Consider the following 21,173-nt stretch of genomic DNA (forward strand, 5'->3'; position numbering starts at 1 on the left):
CATATGATCATACATTATTCTTTCCTCAGGCTTTGAAACTCAGCCTGCACCTGGAACAGATGCACAAGGAAGGGGGACAGAAGCATACAAAGATGGGCTCTAGGAAAAGTTGCATAAATGCTTTAAATCTAAAATGCTTAACACTGAATCCTAGAAAACACATATCTGCACATATAAAAAGGTAGTGCTAGAACACACAAAGCCCAGCTGTGATCCACTAGATTAAGAAAGAGGCAGTGCATATGCAAATCTACTGCAGCCTTGTTGTATTTTTGGCATAACACTACTCCTTATGGACCACACACTTCTATACTGAAAACCATCTGCTCCTGTATGACCTGCTGGGCACCATTACAGAGTTTGCCCAGTAGTAAATGTATGATATCTTCACATTTCTGTCTCCATACATTCGGAAAGTCCAGTTATACCCCAGACAGTTACCAGGATACATTCCTTTGTTTTCCTTTCTTACCTTCTCTCCACTAGAGTAGAAGAAATAACGCAATCGGACAATGTTACAATGATCCAACTTTCTCATAATCTGGAGCTCTCTGTTCTGAAACAAGAGAAAAGCAAACAATTAGAAAAACTGTCTGTGGAAAAGGTAAGGTACCATTGCGAGCACTTTAACATACAGACACAGAAGATGAAAAACCAAAGAACAACTAAGTTGGAAATGCAACAGCTTTCACATGTTTATCAGTATTTATTGCAATTGCTTTATTATTAAGAATATTGGCACCTGTGACTACATTTTCTTTCTAAACTAAACATCCAAAAATCCATCACGTAATTCAAGAATTACCTACTTGCATTATCAAAGTGTCAGTGGTAAAAGGCAAGAAGACATTAATTTTTCTTTTTTTCCCCCTAATCTTATAATAATACAATATATCAACTAGAAGGATAGGAAGCCTATCCCATCTGAATACTGTAAAAATAATGTAAACATTGTCAAAGCAAACAACATTTCCACCTATATGCCCACCTTTCTCTACAGTACAAGAGGTTTGTAACAAAAGATCCTTTCCCCTAACATTCTTTTTGCAATACCAACATAAAGCACCTGAAATTGATCAGGTAACTCAACTTCCATTTCTGCTCAACCAAGGTTAAACCAGTTTAGACCACAGAATAACAGCATTATTTTCCCATTTTACACCAAGCTGATAAAGCTGCTAAAATAAAATCAGTTCATAACATGCATGATAAACTGGGAAATTTACTGCAATATCTGTTGCATAAATAATGCCTGAACAAATGAAGGATCTTGCAGGTAAAAACAAATTAAGTTTTGAAATGCAGGTAGGAGTAAAAACAAGCGAGTAAAATTAGCACAGCTATGTTTGTCACACTTCATTCCACAGCTGTTGCTACAATACTTCTTTCCTCTAGTCACATTTACACATCGCTGTTTTTCCCTTCTCAATTAACACGCAATCTGCAGCTACAAAAATAGAAGGTATTCCATTTTTTACTTTGATTGTGGGATTGCTAATCATATATCCTAAAAGAACAAGAACTAATACACTAGACTAATTCACTGTTCTTTACTAGTATCATTAACTCTGGCCAAGTTCAGGAATACTTGGGAAGAGAACTCTTTAGCCACCACACACTTTCACACTTAAATGCACAAAGCTAACACCCCCCTTTGTGCAGTGCTGCTGTCAAAACAATGATTTCAGATTCTGGGTTATCAGAGCGTCACATACGGTGCCTGTCACTACAATTAATTATTAAGGAACTCTGCAAGAACCACTCAGAGCTTCTAATGTCAACATGGCTACAAACTCTGCTTTTAATTCCTGTAAGCCATGTAGCCTTAAAAAAAAGAGGTGCTACATAAAATGCTGTATCATTAATCCTACCAACCCTGCCACCCGCTGACTGAAAAAATACTTCAGTATTAGCCAGCGCTTTACAAACATGAGTGACATCTCACAGAGTTATCAGGTGGCAATTACCCAGCCAGTGGTTACGGAGAAAGCAAGTCCCTCCCTGAGCCTGCCTGGCCTCTGAACAGATTAAAGCCTAAGACCATTCTGTAGATACAAAGACAGGCCTATTCTGTATTGCAAGATGAAGAGAGAAAGTAAGAGAAAGCAAGGAGAGAGGCTTTCATGTAGCTCCTGAAATCTTCTGGTGTGAATTTATGGAAAAGGAGTACAGGCTTCACCACATCACCTCATCAATATGCCTCACATCTCACAGAGTAAAGCATTCTCCTGGAGCTCACATATTCTCCACTTAGTCATTGTTTATTAAATCAAATTTTTTAAAAAGTCAATTTTGGGAGTCATGGCTGGGATTCCTGTGCTGCATAGCACAACTTGAACTTCAGATCAACAGAATCTCCTCCTTCTTGTCTTGTTCAAACCACTGCTGGCCATGGAGTATCTCCTTGGACTGTACAACATGGAGCAGATTTCAATTAGTGAGTGAAAGCAAGGATGGGTCTAGATCCCACTAGTTACAGAATTACCTATTATGACATAAAATTAATTTCTGTTGCCTTTTACAGCATTTTACTACAGGACTAAACCTAACACTGCAGGTTCTAGCACTTCAATCAAATTCCACCAGCATTTCATAGCCCAATATATGGCAAGTTATTTCTTTTTCCCTTTTTCCTACTGACTGTGAGACGGGAAAAATACTTTTTATCTCATGGATTTACTGGAAGAAACATAAATACGCTAAGCATTAATGTGCAAATATTATTTTGGCAATATCTCTACTAGCTTCTTAAAATACCCATACAAACTCCAAGCAGGTTATTGCTGCGTGTTCTTTAGATAGGGTGTACGTGCTGATTGGATACACTGGAAAAAAGAAATCAGCACAAGTTATTCTAATGCTAGGCTGAAGTTATATTTATACTCTGGTATCTCGTCCTAGCACAAGCACAGTTTCTGCCTACTGTGACGCCTTCCACTTTGATCCATCTCCTTCGGCTCTCATCCTGACCATCTGCTGCAGCTGCACAAAGAGTGTTTCAAGAGGTGCTAATATCAGGGATAAGTCATAAACCAGTTACACAGTAACCTATATCTTGCATCCAGTGACTAGGCAGAAGGAAACATATCTAAACTGCAATCTTAGCCAAATAGTCACCTCAGCTATCTTAAAACCAAACTGATTTCTAACCACCACTCCCTGGTGGAGTTGAAACTGGAAATACTTGACCAATTGCAAAGCTCAAATTGGATATGGCAGGGGAACAGCTACTGATGTTCATGTTCATGAATTACTTTTTTCTCAGATGAATGCTTCAAGTAGTCTCACTTTACCATATACTTCCCTGTATACATCTTAAATAAGTAACAACCTTTTCACATTAAGATGTGGGCTATGAAATACCAGTGCAGAATTGCATGGAGAGGAAGAGGAAATATCAGATTATAACCAGGGAACCTTTAGTGAAATAAACAGTGACAGATGTCATGCAGCAAGTGCAAGATACAAAATGCATGTCTAAAGACAATGCAAACTAAAAAAATTTCAAAACATGCTGATGAGAAAGGCTGACAGTGCACATTCAAAATACAGGGTAGATTAAAACCTAAGGCTCATGCCTATCCTTAACTCATCATTTTTGTCTTACAAGAAACATGGATGCAAAGCCAAAGACTTGAAGAGAAGGAAGTTGTTACACTTTCCTGTTCCCCTACCCTTTCAACATGAAGGAGAGGGCTGAGTTTTCTAACTGAAGGAGTGTACCAGGCCTGGTAAGAACTGCAGAAAGCAATACCCTTCAGCACCAGCCTTGCCACAGCAGAGGACCCTGCAGACATCTGCTGCCACCAAAACGCGCAGCTGCGGCACACATTTCTTTGAGGAGCCGCAAACCAATGGGACTATGAACGGATTACTCAGCAAACTTTCTGCAGTTCAGTTTCTTTATCTAAAATAGATTTCTTTATCCAGAAGGTAAAGGCTGCTGATGTAGACTGCTCTATGATCTGTGCATTTAAGCCCTTCACTAACTATTGAAACAAATACCATCTGACAAAACCCTGTTCATCACTTATGAAGACAACTTTCCTAGACCAGACTGCCTCTTATCTGTTCATTATATCGAAGAAAACTGGTTGCTCATCAAGGTTAAAGATTTGGTTAAAGATTGCCAAAACATCAGATTTATAACTTCAAAGCACAGCCAATAAAGTTCATGCAGGAAGATTCACGCCTTCTCTCCGAAGGTACATTCCCAATCCCTCAGAGCTGTGCTAATGCTGCATGTGATATGATACCACCAAAGCAAGGTCATTTCTGCCTGTATTACTACTGTTATCTGCTATTACAAAAGAGGATAACCATCACTCCCGGCCACATACACTCCCCTTCCTCCCCATCCTGGGATTTCCAGAGCTAAACCAGTTTGCATTCATCACTCTTAGTCTGAATCTTTAGCTTCTCCCTGTCTCACACTTCCCCAGCTCCTTCTCCCCCCCCCTTCCTTCAGCAGGAGATAAAATGACTGGCTCATCAGAGATGAGGCTTTATGGACTTGCAAGTTCCTGAACTGCACTAGAGCAAATGATGGTGAAAGGCTTTGTACAGCTCATGTCAGCATGACATTGTCAATATGCACCCAGTGAAGTGGAGAAATATAACCTGGATCTAGTTCAGAACAGAGTGCCTCAGTTTCCTTGGCTGAAGGGCATGCAGGGTTTTGATTCTTGTTTTTCTTCTGAATCACCTTTTTAAATTATTAGCAAGGTTCTTTGAGGACTATGTTCAGAGCAGATGAAATGGGAGAAATTAGGAATTTATATTTTTCCTTTCTGTCACACCAAGGACATGACCTGGTTATTTTAAACAGATGAAATTATGCATGTCTTGAACTTTTAGAGAAGATATAGTTTAGATAGAAAGGCAGGATAAGCTACCAGTATAATTCAACAAGTACCTTCAGCATCACACTTCTAGCTTAAATCAAATAGGAACAGCAACTAAGGTTAATGCTTATTTTTGCACTTTTTAAAGTAACTGTTATTATTCTTGGTGTAATACCTTCAAATGATGAAGCTCAATACCTTGTGTTCTTCTGTCAGATTGAAAAAATAGAAAATGGAGCAGAACTGCATGAACTGTGGCATTACAGATAGATAGAAGTAGCACAGGTAGATCCAAATTTCGCAGTATACACACTATTCCTGCTCTTGTATGTGTCATGATTACTGTGTCTTCCTTTTCTCTGCTTCCAACATAATCTTCTGCATTTAACCACATTTCTTATCCTTCATAAAGGTTTTTCCACAATGAAGAGGAGGAAGAGAAAGATATGGGCAAACTGGGGAAGAAACCAGCTTCCAGCAGGAGGCATGAAGACAGTGATGAGCCAGCAGGTCTTGCTTCTTCCCCCCCTGCTTCTTCCCACTTCTACAGCCAGAATGACTCATCACATTCACTCACTCACCTACTGCACTGCTGAGCCTGCCCTGATAATAAGCTGAAACATTGACAGATTTGAAGCATTTTTCATCTAGCAGCAAAAAACTCTTTATTCTGAACCCCTCCCACCACAAGAAAAAGCCTGGACTCCAAGCACAGGGAAGCAGACACATGCTGAGAGGATTTTCAGTGTGATCCTAGACAACTTCGCTTGATGCCTTGCAGGAACAGCTGCTTGCACAACAATGAAGCCATCCCTCCTAAACCAAGCTTTGCAAAACTTAGCAAATGAGAAAGACTCAAGACCACAGAGGATGCCATTGAAATAGCACCTTGCACGTTACCAAGGGCTAACCCGGAATCACAAACCCCAGCATATTTAGCACATTTTCACTAATACTGTTACTAAAGCTCCAATCCTAGTATACGTCTGGTTTGTCCTAAGCTTAGCAGTCACAAAATCCAAGCTGTACCTCATCTTCTCTAAAACCTCCTGAAGTTGCCTGACCCACTCCTCCAAAGACAGATTTCAAATCCATCAATCACAAAAGTGCTTTTAACACTGTCCTGCTGTCAGCACAAGTACTACAGAAACAACTCTCACTGAACTGACATTACCAGATATTATGATAATTCAGGCATTTTACAGAATAAAGGCCAATTCCTACATCCATCTTGCCCCAATATATCACAAACACTTCAGTGCTTGGACGCAAAAGTAGTGCAAAAGTGTAACTACAGAAGCCCGGGCTGGGAATCTGTCCATGCTGGTCATCAATAGCTACCCACCCACTTCAAGTCTATTTTTTAGGCAAGCAATTTAACGCAGATATAAATGTCAACAGGGATCACAGTTTTCCTCATTTACATTTGAGGTGTGGATTAGGACAAAGCCTCAGTCTCCCCTCCTGTCAGTCACAGCATATTTACAGCACCAGCAGATCTAATTTGGGGTGATCTCCATTTTTAGCACACCTATTAATCTCAAACTCACGCAATCATGACCTTTAATCCAAAAATAGGGGACAATGCCAACAAATACTATCTATTAAATATCTGCATCTATGACATACCAAGAGCTGTAATGACACAACACCCACCACCCAGTTCCTGCTGTCGCATCGATGACTGGTAAATACTTGGAGCCCAGCAGGTCAGAAAGTCCACATACCCTGTCCTGCTGCAACCTCTACCAATGTGTAACATATGCACAGAAGCAGTTTTGAGTGTTAGCAACTGTAGAAACACTTTAAATTTATGACCCAAGAAGTCCCAGAAACATAGATCAAATACTAATTTATATATTGCAGATGTTCTCAGATTCCCTAACGAAAACAAAAAACAAAGAAACAAAACTAAGAAAAACAAACAAAAAATTGGTGACAGCCATCAGCAGTTTACAGTTCAAATATAGAATTGCTGCTTTAAATACCCTCACCCTCCACCCCTTCCTTATATCTTTTCCTGCTTGCCATTCACAGGAGTCCCAAAGGGAAAACCCAGAGGCTAAGTACCTATACAACATGAGAATAACGAGTGCATGTGCACTGTGCCACACAAGGGGCATGAGCAGAGGAAGCTGCCAGGGGGTCCAAGATACAAAATGCTTGTGTATGCACTTCCGTGCAACTCAGCTCATTGCGGCTGCATTATACTCTACATAACCAGAAGGAACCAAAGGCTCCAAACCCAGCCACATCTTGCTATCAAGATCCACAACGGTGCCGTGCTTTTCGCTGTTTTTCACCCTGCAAACTCTGATAATTACGACCCCAAAGCAGCAAACGATAGAGGTGCAGCATGGCTGCACTGCAAAGCGTTCCTGATACGCTGACCTGCAAACACCCAGAACGAGTCACAGGCACAAAACGCTTGCATCAGCTGTATTCTGTCCAAAATTTATTACTGAGCACAGCGACCTTCAGCCTTGGCAGGGGTACAGAGCAGGGCAAAAAGTGTCAGCTCTGAATGCGGCAGCAGCAGGCGGGACCGGCCTGAAGAAGCCGGTGGGCAGAGTGTTCTGGGCTGGAGCTGGAGCCAGGCCAGGGCAAGCTGAAGGCCCAGGCTTCAGGCAAGCATAGGTGGGGCCACCAGCACACTCCCAACCTGCAAATCCATGATTATTAACAGCTTGACTGAAATTAAAGAGCGAACAGGGGCTGTAGGAGTCTAAAACATGCTTTCAACTAAAAAATAATGAGGATAATGAGTGAAACAAAAAAACCCAAACAAACAAAAACAAAACAAAACCACAAAACAAAACAAAAAAAAAAAAAAAATCACACAGCCACCACAAAGGTGGGCAAGTTTTCATTAGCCCCTCCAGAACTAGACAGATTTGAATCACAACCAGTGAGCTGACAGTCGTGCTGGATGAAATCTTCAGAACTAGACAGATTTGAATCACAACCAGTGAGCTGACAGTCGTGCTGGATGAAAATCTGAGCTACTAACACACACCTTGTTTTCACCCTATGAATTCCTTCTATTCTATTACTGCTCCAAATAAACTCAGGCAATACATCCCTTCTCAGGAACGGACCACGTGCTCTCCAGTTCCTAACTCTTCCCCTAGATAGTCAGTAATGGCACATTATGTCAACAGCAGGCTGCTCTTTCCAAGGCAGAACACAGCCCTTAAGCAGACATCTTGATCTTCATACAGCTGTTACACATAGTTTCCTATAACTAGAAACAGAAATGGCTTATTTGTGTTCTTAAGAGATAAAACAAGCCTTGATCTCTCCTGGGAGAACAGAAGAAAAAAAATCTGACTTTTCTTTCCTTTTCTTCCTGTATCTCAGCAGTTAATTGAGCAGTGGAAGACAAATTCATTAGCTCACTGTAGCCTCTTTGAGTGGAAGTGAAGTTTAAGAGCCTCTCAGGGACTTAATACCAACTCTAAATTCTTTCCAGCTTGGGAAGCTTGAGACCAAACTTGGAAGACAAACTGATTTCCAGCATCACATCGCTTCTAGACCACAACCTGAAATTCACTGAATCATTTTTAAGTGGTTGTTTCAAATACTGTGACCTGATAAACAGCTCAGTTCTACACTTCTATTTTATAGCATCTGCTGTGCTCTGCCAGTAGCAGGTCCAGATGCAGGAGGAATTGCAGTGTGTCCAAGATAAAAGTTAGAAAACCAGAACTAAGTCTGAAACTTAGAGAGATTGCTCAAGTCCATTACAAGATTGAAATAAAGTACAGTAGAAGAAGAATTGAAAAGAAATGTATTCTGTAAAAGGCAGCCCTATGCTTTCAGAGATAATAATAGCCATTCTTTTTCAGTGGAAGCATAGAGGATCTCTGTTAAAACACTCTTACAGTAAAAATCCTTTTCTTTTCATAGAAATAGCAGTCAGATTTTCCCTCATGTTTTGATTTTTAACTCTTTAACTAAGAAGAAAGTAAGTATAAAAATGCCTTTAACATCAGTCCTCAGGGAGTCAGCAACATCCATAGAACCTTACACCTGCAATCATAACCAGAACAGGTTGCAATTAATCTACTAATCAAATAGGTTCCAATCTCCCACGGGCATAAGACATTTGCTGGGTTGCTAATCACTCTGTTATTAAACATTAATGAAATGTTTTATTACTCTTGGCCTTCTCTTCTTACATACGATGTAGCAGATGTTTCATGCAAACAAATTCCAAAGGACTTGCAAAACAAAAATAATTTCTCCTCACCATAAAAAAAAAAAAAAAAAAAAAAAAAAAAAAAAAAAAAAAAAAAAAAAAAAAAAAATTAGGGAACAGGTAAGTACTGCTTCCAATGCTTATTTTTCCTTTGTGTCAGGCCTATTGCTACGTGACATGAAAAATCCTGATGTTAGAAGTCGTGTGGGGCTTTTATTTTAATCTAAATTACTCCCTCAGACCTGAGAGACAAGGTTCAAATTAGAAGACACAAAAAAGGGAAATGATGGGTGGAGAGTGAACAAGGAGTAAAGGGAGAGTGGATCTGGCAAGTGGAATTAGCCTGCAGATGATTATTTGCCCAGCAGAATTAAATTTACAAGAAGTACAATTTCTTAATAAAGAGCTCCCAAATAACTAAGCTTTCAAAAGCATAAGCATCCCCTGCTGAATCCAGAGGTTGGGCAGCTCCTCCTCTGGGACTGGGAGAATGGGAGAGGAAATTGGCCCAACTCCAGCAGTGAAGTTAAAATTGGAACTTACACACCTTACCTTGTGCACACACAATAAGCTTTTCTCCCCATATCCACATTGGGCTCCCCACCCCCTGGTTTGCTAAGCTTGTCATGAGCAGATAACAAAATTTATTAGCTATTGCTATAACTAAGAAAACCATCACATGTGAATACCATGTCTAAGATAAACCTAAATTAATATACCCTACCAAATTTCAGATGATAGCCTGACATATAAGAATGTTTCAACACTCCTTCATAGTTTTATACATAAAACCAATTCAAGCTTCCCCAAATATATATCTTTATATTAAAAGGCAACAGCACATTCTTTCCAGAGCTGCAGCATAATTTCACCAGTTGACCTTTGCTAGATACAAACAACCTATCATACACTTGGAAAGGGAAAGCCAACTATGTCAAAGTACAAATTTACTATAGGCTGTTGAAGAATTAGTGTTCCAAGTTTGATAAAACAGGTTATCAGACTTTGTGCTTGAGGGTTTTTTCCTTAGTCAGCATTACTGCTTTTCAAACATTGTCCCATTTTTCAAGAAATCATTTCCTTTGACAAAAGGGTGTCAGAGCACTAAAATGAAAAGATTAGGAAATCTTCACATTCACTTTTAGCCTAAATTGCCCCAAAAGAAAAAGTACAGAGAAAAGCAAGTTTTAGTAACTATTTGCATAACAAGGTGTGTTTTTTAATGACATATTTAAAAGCAGAGACACAGCACTATGATTAGATTCACAACTTATCACACTGAAAAGGAATAGAGATCTCCAAAAATAGAAAGGTGCAGAAAGAAATTAATTTCATATGCCAGGTGAACACCATGAATTTAAAATGGCACACTTTTAGCAAATTTCAAAAGGCTACACTACCACCTCACGGTTTCCAGTTTCAGAGTTTCCCAAGCACTAGATTCAGCTGAACAAATTCAGGGCAGGGGCAACCTAATTATCCTGAAGCCCAGTCCTTCTCTCCCCAGTATGCACAAAAATCATAGAATCACGGAATGGTTTGGGTCAGCAGGGACTTTTGAGATCACTTAGGTCTAACCTCTCTGCCATGGGCAGGGACATCTCCCATTACCATGTTGCTCAGAGCCCCATCCAACCCAGCCTTGGAAATTTCCAGGAACGAGGCATCCACTTTCTCTGGGCAGCCTGTTGAAGTATCTAACCACTTGCACAATGAAGAATTTCTTTTTAACATCTAATCTAAACCTAACCTCTTTCAGTTTAAATCCATTCCCCCATGTCCTATCATACACGCCCTTGTAAAAAGTCCCTCTCCAGATCTATTACAACCTCCTTCAGGTGTTGGTAAGCTGGAGCCTTCTCCAGGCTGAACAGCCCCAACTCTCTCAGCCCGTTTCCATAGGACAGCTGCTCCAGGTAGCTTTGTGAGCATCCTGACTTCCATCTTGCTTCCAGAATAAAATGAGAACTTGTACATAACCCTGCAGCAAGTAAACAGAAAAGAACCACTGCAAACAAGAGACTGAGGGAACAAAGATTACTTGATCAGACCAATCATGGCGTGACATCATCCAAAGGCTTGTCAGCAGCCATCACCAGATGCTTCCAAGGAAGTTCCTAGTCATCTGGAACCCTAAAACCTGAAGACATGGACATTTAACTTCTCTTTACTGAACCAGTGAGTTGTTTCCAAAAATACAATTGTAGAAGATCAGAGGCTCAATGCAAGTCAATCACAGATTATGTCAGAAATTGTTTCCTACACCACCTACCACCTTTTCAATGGACTATGCATTCTTCTGTACTTAACATATAGTGCTAGAGAGCATTCTCATAAGCTAATTCATTAAAACATCCACTGTTAATAATAATGCAAGTGGCAAAACCTTCACTGACCTTGCCAAATACTTCCCACTACGAGATCTTATTTTCATGGCTCAAGAAGATCTCCCACTACACACATCATACAAAACAGACATGCTGTGGAGATGACCAGGAGTTGAGTAATGATCCTGCCCCTCTACTCAGCTTCACTAAGGTCACACCTGGAGTGCTGTGTCCAGTTCTGGGTTCCTCAGTCCAAGAGAGACATGCAGCTTCTGGAGTGGGTTTAGCAGAGGGCAACAAAAATGATGATGGTACTGGAGCATCTCACTTATGAGGAATGGCTGAGGGATCTGGGCCTGTTCAGCCTAGAGAAGAGATGACTAAGAGGGGACCTCATCAGTGTAAATACCTGCAGGGAGGGTATCAAGAGGATGGAGCCGGGCTTTTCTTGGTGGTGCCAACCCATGAGACAAGAGACAATGAGTAGAAACTGATGCATAGGGAGTTCCACCTGAATATGAGGGAAGAACTTCTTTATTGTGCTGTTAACCACGCACTGGAACTTGAGTATCTCCCTAAATGGAAATACTCAATCATTTGGAAGCAATCCTATGCCATGTGGTCTGGAATGACACTGCTTGAGCAGGGATACTGGAACAGATGACCCACTGTGGTCCCTTAAAACCTTGCTCATTTTGTGATTCTGTGAATTCATTTCCTTGCCCCACGCCTAACCAGTGAAAATTTGTTTTTCACGTTTTGTTGAAATCAAACTTTCTACAAAGGGTGCTAACAACCGTTTGCATTCAAAATCCCAACAGTATGAAATAATGAAGATTACTCTCTGCTGAGGATGTGATGCTGCTGCCTGCCTTGCTTATGTAAGCAAGACAGTATCGCTCCCTACACATTCTGCACTCAAGGTTAGGTTAAAACAAGAGTCATTGTATCTTGTGCTCATTGTCTACTTACATTCAGGAAAATTCAAATAAATTTTAAAGGCGAATCAGTTAAAACTTTCTACATTGTTTAATTGGACAGCCGAATTCAGAAAGGTCTCAGACACATGTATTTCTCTTGGAAAGTTCATTATCTACTCAAGAAGTCAGCTACAGCATTATCACCCACAAGCAGATCTATGCAGACAAGCCAGTAGGACAGCATGCCACAGCGCAGTGCTCCACCAGGAAGGGACTTTCTACTACCACCTGCACACAGCATTGTGCTTTTGGACTGTGTACAGCCTGTTCCCACTAGCAAGAAGGATTCTTTCCAAGAGATATTCATCAGTTTAAATCCAAACAAGAGTCCTTGCACTGTTTATCCTTCCTGCTAATTGATGGTCTTCATGTTGCCACAGAAATTGTTCAATGAATACACTGACTCTGTTATGCCTCCAACACTCCAGGCAACCCTCAACATGCCCTAGTTTTTCCTATGTCTCATACTACTTTCTTGTCCTACTAGATCTGTTAGCCCTGTGTGAAAGCAGATAACCTTCATGCCTGTTCTGCAGTTACAGAAACAGAGTCATTGCCTACCAGGAAATCCAGCATACTGCAATCCATGTCCTTTCTTGCCCTTATGTTGACTTAATTAAAAAAGGGAAAAAAAAAAGAAAGACAGCACCAAGGTCTTGAGTATTTGTTGTGGCTCTTCAAATGCTGGCTCAAATCAACCTGTTGTGGTTTCCTGCACATCAGGAAATAACATTTCAATTCCATATGTTCTCATACTCCTGCTTTTGCAGATATCTAAATGACAAGTAGATAGGGTTAATAAATCAAGTATAATCATGGAACCTCCAGGTTTCACAGACAGGCAATTCTAGTACAGATTACTGTTATACACTTCCAGAAGACTCTAACCTAGAAAGAATATAGAACCACTTTTTAAAAAACTACAGAGCTTCTAATACCATTGCCTCAACTAAATTATTATCAGTTGTGGTAAGCTGTTACCACCTTCTAATTTTATAACTCAGAATTGCTCACTATTTATAAAGTATGTTCAGCAGGGCACTACAAAGTAAAGAAGTATTATCCTTATTTTTAGGAATTCTTCAGAAAGCTGTGCTCACCTTAGTTCTCCTGCTCTACATCCTGTTACGCCTGCCAGACTTCATCTGAAATGTGCTTACAAAGTTGCTCAGCATCAGAAAACAAAGCAAGTCCTTCCACGTAAGATACTGAACTGAATCTTCCTAATGTTTTCTAGCCCATGCACTACACTTTGGAGTAGCAAACTGCTACGTCCTCATTTCCACACCTGCACACTTACTACCAACTCCCATGGTAGTCAGCAACACATCTTTTTAAAGGTTCCTCTATTATTTAGCAGCAAACCTGAATTTTCCACTAAAGTGCCCACAGGCAATGTCAACATCACTATGAAGTTTTATTCTAAAAAGGAAAAAAATAAAAGTAAGGAAAAAACCCTTTTCTGTCCATTTGCAGCAAGAGCACTGCAACCAGTGGACAGCTCAGCAAGCAGTATTCATGTCTCATTGCAACTCCCATATAGGTTGCAATGTTCTCCTTTAGGGACTAAGCAGCCTACAACAAATTACTTCATTTATAATCAATCAACATGCCTACACTGTTAAACTCATCTGGTATAAATGAGATGCCTGTGTTCAAGCCCAAAAAACTTGGTACAGGCTTCATGACTCAATGTGCCTGCTGAGATTAAAGGAAGATGAATGCAAAAGGGCCTGCCAACTCAGTCTGATAAGCAGATCCTTGGACAAATCTTTGAACAGGAAAAAAGAAGATGAATCTTTAAAAGACATCAAATTATAGATTTTGTCTTCATCATCTGAAAGCTTAGGAAGGAAAACAAGGAGCTTTTTGTGACAGGGAGACTTCTGAAATTAAAAAAAAAACTAAAATTCGATCCAGTTGTTGTTATCCACGTGCATTGTTATGCTTCAGTGATTCAGACTGGATGTCTGTATTTTGACTAGTTAGCTCAGTACCTAAGTAGCCTAATCACCATGGCTGGGGCTTTCAAAGGAACAGCACAAATGAAGATGTGAAATGAGCACCTTTGTTGGGCCTGTAACAATTAGACCTGGCTTCAAATCTTAGAAGAACTAGAGAATATAGATGTCTGTAGTCTGCTTATTTGCATCATGACACACATAAGAGCGTCTATTACTCATCTCGGTTCACTGTAGTAAGCACTACACAAACAAAAACCCACCCTGAAGAAAGCAGACTGCCTTCTCCTTAGTTAAAAGTCTGTAACATATATTTAAAAATATGATAAACATCACACCTCACATTTCACCTCGAAGAAGAGTGAGTCCCTTCTTTGCTCCTGGCCAAAAAAACATTACAAATGCTCAAGGACCACTTCCTTGACATCACTCATTGTATTTTAAAAGTATCAACATCACGCCAAAGCATCATGGACTGTAACTAGAATGTTCCTTAAAATGTTTCTCATTGCCTTTCCAGAAACATTTCTTATTTTGGGTTATTATGTGATACAACTCTTACAAAACCACTCCAATAAAAACCAGATTCATTTTTATTTCCTGTGGTAGATCATACAGGAGAGTCTAGGTCATCCAACAAAACCTCAGTCTACTTTATCCTTCAAATTTTATCTTCCAATGTTCCAAATGGACCATATTTCACTGCATTATGCAGACAGAAAATGTGATGGAAAAAACGAAATGGAACAAAAAGCCCAAACAAGCTTTCCTCAACAACACGCAAAGTAAAGTAGTAGAAAAATAATTATTTGTATTGTGTAGGCTGGAAATAATTCTGTTGGTCACAACCATCTCACCTTCTCAGTCATCAGGAACCAGGAAGTATCCAAGTCACATGAAAAAAATGGCAGCATTGCTAATTTTAGAATATGCCCAACAGTCTGAACGGTCTCTGTACTTCAGATGCTTGACAAAACATTAAGAAGAGCTTCGTTTTATTATTTTCCCATGTCTTGGTACTACTGTTCCAAGAAGTAATGGGCGGTGCAAATATTGCCTTTAGCAGCAAAGAAAACAATTACCCATTACATGGCTCTCCAAGTTCCGAAGACTTCCCAGAAGGAGCATGCCATTTGGTTATAAAGAGTCAGGTCGACTCAAGAAAGCAAGTGGAAAAGAAAAATTATTCCCATTTTCACATTTACTTAAACCTTCTTAATTTTTTTTGCTGACTTTGAGTTGATCCTCTTTGAGGAAGAGACACACATAAGAAAACACCTCAATTACAGCTCAATTAAAAGGTTTTAAACAAAGCCAAAAGGGTTGAACTACAGCACAGTGCCAGAGGGTATGGCACAGCTCTCTTGGTGACACATAAATGAGAAGATCCGTCCCTCTTCTTTGCTTCAGGAAGACTCCCCTGAGCAGCAGGTGGATCACTTCTGTCCCTTCTATGACTAGCATTTTATAGGTTATCCCTTCTTTCCCCTCAAGCATAATGGCTGCCACAGCAGGATATTTGAATAACAAATATGGAGTTCAAAAAGGACACAGAGTTTGCTACTGCCTGATTTATCAGCCATGCATTTTAAAGACAAAAAACCCCCAGTGTTCCCTGGCAAAAACTGAAGATAAATTATTTATTGGTGTATTCCAATCATGGTCCAAGACTGGAATGTTGCACCAAAAATAATTTAACCAAGTAAGAATTTAGTAAGCAAGTGAGAGCTACAGGTAGGTACTGTTGCTAGATATAAAGACTATTTAAGCTAAATCTTCCGTAGCCAGGCAATCTCATGCTGTGGGATTTCCAAAAGAGAACACACAGTGGTTCAACCAAGAGCCTTGAAGTATCTGCACACGCTAAACATCCAAGTAGTATCAAAAGCCCCATTTTTATCCCATCAAGCTACTCTTCTATTTCTATTCTACACAATACTCTTTTCCCTAACTAGGAGACAGGTGTGGAAGGTTCCTCCCGGGACACCATTTTCACCCAACAACTGCATTCACGCACAAGCTCTCAAGAGCTTTACATGAGCCTGCTCTCTGCCTGATCATCTCAGCATCTACTCCAAGAAGAAAAAAGATAAAACTAGCTTAGAATTTATATACAGCCTTATACACAGTGGACCACTAAATCACTGAGCTTCAGAAGGACTTCAGGAATTTTACTGCGACTTTGTAACCGACCAAGTTCAGGCTCCATTCACAAAACGACTGCCCTCTCTCTATTCTCCACTTGAACTGGTCGCACACTTAGAAAGTCTCCCCTACTGCCACACTAAGACTGTCAAATATTTTCTTTTTAGATAAGAATGAGAAAACCCAAATCTGCTCCACAAGACTGTAATCTGCCAGTCTCAGAAACGCAAAGATATAGAGTCTCCTATATACTCTCCTAGAGTAGTGATCCTGAGAGGCTACCAAAGATCTCTCCATAAGATCCTAAAAAAATAAAGAATATTAAAATAAAATTTTACCTTTGTTACACAGACCTACAAATCCATGCCATAATCAAGGCTCGCTTTAATTAGCAGGTGACCCAGATGTAAAACTGATTTATAAATATAAAATGGAGAGGTTATTTCTACTGCATGCAGGGTTACTGTTTTTCTATCCCAGTCCTTCTCAGGCACTTAGAGGCTGCAATGTTAAAAAGTCAAAGGAAAGGAAATTATCTTTCAAAATGAACTTAATTTGACTACAATCAGGAATTCTGCAATGTTCAAGCACACTTTTACAGTTATGTGTTGTCAGTATGTGGCTGAGTTACATCTATTCATGTGCTTTAAACTATGCATTTCCCTACCTTGAAGGGTTTGGAATTCTTTTAAACTGCACTCTCCACTCTGAAGGTCATTACTTCAGAATAGCATCCATTTAACCTGTGTCTCTTGAAACAGTGTCTAGGTAATTTAGGAATGTATATATACAGAATATATATTTCATACACCATATATAAATATATGTATTTTATGTAAACCAGACATACGAACTCACTTCCTTTAGAAGACCTGAGAGACAACAGGGAATAAACCAAAGCATTATTGGAGCAGCTGTATGAGTTATCTGGACTAGTGGGACAAAAGAGTTTTCATAAATGTAATGTATCTTCCGGCTCTTTTTGTTGGTCAGTAAATTCACATAGGACAGAGAGATTTAATTTTAGTCTCAAGTTCCACACTACAAGTGAGCAAGACGAGAGAAAACTGACAAAACAGGCATGTTGTTTTAAAGTTCCATCTTAGTCCTAGTTTAAGGAGTCCCACAGAAAAACTCACAGAAATAGAAAAGCTCAAAATCCAAAATAAATGCACCACTTACACTGTGGTATGGATCTATAAAAGGCCTCATGTAAACACCCATGGGGTAAGAGCAGAAAAGCCTTCAAGAGCTCTTTTGACTCCTCCCTTTTCAAATAACACATTCCTAGGGCCTATTTCCCTACCAACATGTTGGCTTCCACATGGCAACGTGTGGAAACACATGTCTAAACATGCTCAAAGCCAAACATGCAGATGAAGAGCTTTCCCTCCTCTATCCTAGGCCAACTGCAGCTGGATGACACTGCATTCCCTGGACATTAATTATCAGTCCAGACTCCCCTCCTAAAAAGCAGAAAACTGAAATCACTGCTCATAGTACAAACTCCATGTCATCTCATCTGCCCAACTGAAGACCTATTTTGCACTAACAGCTATTACAAATCCAATTCAGCTGTCAGATTTGAAAACATCTGCAGGAGTAGCCATAACTACAAATAATTTTATTATACAGACTTTAAAATAATACAAAGTTAGAAATATGATTCTTAGAGTTCTTAGATGTTCTAGGCCATTGAAGTATGTCCAGGGAGGTTACAGCTGATACAATAAACAGTGCACTGCTTTCTTCAAAGACTGTGAAAAGCAAGGGTAAACATATTTTTGATCCATTAGGAAAGTTTTAGAAAATTGGAAAATGGAATGAAATTGTTTTGTGCAAAAATTCAGATCTCTACCCAGCCTTTTTGGTTGCTGCAAACAGGCACTGCAACTACAATTACAGCTAAATGATAGAATTGGCTTCTCCAGTAAGCTTCCAGGAGACAGCCAGATCAAGTACTGCTATAAGAAAAGCTATTATCTTGGTAAATGTCTCTGATAATCTGGATAAATTAAGTTGAGCCAGAGCTACAAATCTGGCCTCTATACAAGAGTTAAAGCATAGATTAGAAAAAACCTCTCTGAAAGCAAACATAGCCCTCCAGCTGTTTAGAAGATGGAAAAACAACCTGAACACATGCCCAGGCAACTCCCATTCTGGAAATCTTACCTAATAGCCTCCACCTTACAATCCCTCCAATACAAGAGGGATTGGATTCCCTTAGATGAGGACAGCTAGGAGTAAAAGGCAGTTTTGATCAAGCTCAATTATCTTTCTACTGCTGGTTTAACAAATGTTCACAATATTTGCTGAAGTCACTGAAAAATATTTTCAGCCTTCCATCCCCACTTGTGATACAAACACAAAACATCTCATTAGTCAGAAGACAGATCTATTGTTTTGGGTGCACTTTCTAGCTATTTAACAATAAAATTAAGGCACCCTTAAGAGAGTAACACCTCCATGATAGTCTTATGAACAGTGATTCACTATTTCTCAGATCTTCAAAGTAGCTATGATGTGCAAGCCCTCAAAGACTTAAAAGAAAGGTGCTTAAATGTTACTAATTCTCATCACCATGTTTTTCCTTTGTGACTTTTTATCCCATGGTTGCTTCCAACTCAACTGAGATGCAGTAAATAAAGGATTCTTCTAAGAGAAGGCCTTAGAGATTAATGTTTGAATATTCAGTGATCCTTAGATGGAGATAAGAGATGAGAGAATGCATCTAACTCACACACAGATGAAATTAAATAAGGAAGCTCAGTCCTTAGTTCAGAGGAAACCTGTGCAGATAACGAGAGGTCACAGTGAAAGATAACCAGGAATACATCAGAGCAAATCCAACCTCTACACCGTATTCAAACCTAAACACTGACTTAGATGAAGATAGCATTCATTCTGAACCTCTGTGATAACTTTCAATTCCCTTCTAGAAAGGAGTGAAGTAGGAGGGAAAAGGAAGATCCGGAGTGACCTTATTGCTCTCTATAACTACTACAGGTAGGAGTTTGTAGTAAAGTGGGGTTGGTCTCTGCTCTCAGGCAACCAGCAAACACAATGAGAGGACACAGTCTCAAGCTGAACTAGGGGAGGTTTAGGCCAGACATAGGAGAAATTTCTTCACAGAATGGTTAATAAAGTTTGGAATGGACTACCAAGGGAAGTAGTGGAGTCATCACCTCTGGAGGTGTTCACGAAACTACTGGATGTGGCACTTAGTGCCTGGTCTAGTTGATAAGGTGGTGATCAGTACAAGGCTGGAAACAATCTTGGAGGTCTTTTCTGTGACTTCAATATCCACCTGTGTTCTTGAAAGAAAGGGTCCACAACTCAGGCATATACAAAGGAAGTCAAGGCTTTTATGAGATATCCAGCAGTAACAATGGCTTCTATTCAACCGTGCCTTTAACATTCTCATGACAAAGCTGTGGTACATAGAAATAGAAGTGTGGAAGATGGACCTGCTAAAACATTAAAAAGCAAGATGATGCACACATCCTGCCTAAATCCAGCAAAGGGAAAACAAACCTGCACAGAAGAGACAGTGATACCACTTCCCTTAAAGCTTTACAACTGGGTTCCCCAACACATATCAAGAAGATGGGTGCCACTCCTGTCTGCTTGTTAGTATATAGACATGACTATCCACAGGCCAGGCTTAAAGACTGCAAAATGAAACATGTTTTAACTCTTTCAGTCAGGTTACTCGAGTAACTTGAGTAAACCTCTCCTCAAAACAGATATACCAAAAGTGGCCTTAGCAGATTGAAGCCCCCTTTTTCACATGCATATTTACAGAATTAAACCTTTAACCACGAGCAGAGACACAAAACCTATTAAGAAAAAAACTGGGTCAGCTCTAGATTTCTGAATGCTTTAAACAGAAAACTCTCTTGAAAAGTTAGCAGAACTAAAAAACCTAATCACCTAGTCACTTTTCAATGGAAAGTCTTCCTTGTGGTTTTATATTTTTCATGGGAGCTGCTATGATCAAAGTTGCTGTAAATAAGGTAACACAAACAGCGGATATGGGCTACTTTGAAAAGGATCTTTTTATACTTAGCAGCTTGATATATCTGAGGCAGGAACTGAAGGAAAGCTGTTGCTTTCAGAAGCATTTCAAACAGCTCACAAAAGTACACACACCAGCAGAGAAAGAAAGAAACCAGAACCTCAACACAAACTTATTTTTCCGTCCTGCTGCTTTATTGGGCTTTAAGGCTCACATTAGGACTTTACATATTAAAAAGCAAAAAAAAACCCAAAAAAACAAAAACCAACCAACCAACCAAAAAAAAAAAACCAAAAAAAAAAAAAACCAAAAAAAAAAACAAAAAAAAACCACAAAAAAACCACCAAACCGAACCCCCCCCCCAAAAAACCCAAACCAATAAATGAAAACAAAGAAACAATAAACATGCAAATACTCACAACACCTATTCCTTCTGTAACTAAAAACAGGAAAGATCACTGTATCAGAAAGATACAATGGCCTCAGCTTTAGCAATGCAGTGCTTCACATTTATGGACCATTAAGGCCCTAGTTTGACATCCTCTCACACTCCAGAAGATATGCCTATTTAAATAATTCAGGCAACTAAGCCAAGGGCAGACATGGTTGGATGGCTAAACCAAGGCAGACCCTGAATGATTTGACAGACTGGATGGCATGAATGGTTCCCATTACAGAATTTGGCTTTCTCTTGCTG

At 39.7% G+C, this 21,173-nt stretch overlaps 1 protein-coding gene across 2 annotated transcripts in view; it reads right to left on the reverse strand.

The window, feature by feature from the left end:
- GSK3B (glycogen synthase kinase 3 beta) overlaps window positions 1-21,173 on the reverse strand; it is a 148,489-nt gene that overhangs the window by 68,311 nt on the left and 59,005 nt on the right. For both annotated transcript variants that reach the window (XM_009102590.4, XM_009102589.4), the window contains exon 3: window positions 473-556. In XM_009102590.4, the coding sequence (XP_009100838.1) occupies window positions 473-556 (84 nt within the window). The remainder of the gene's footprint in view (window positions 1-472; window positions 557-21,173) is intronic.

Source organism: Serinus canaria, chromosome 1 (assembly GCF_022539315.1).
Source record: "Serinus canaria isolate serCan28SL12 chromosome 1, serCan2020, whole genome shotgun sequence".
NCBI classification, from domain to species: Eukaryota; Metazoa; Chordata; class Aves; order Passeriformes; family Fringillidae; genus Serinus; species Serinus canaria.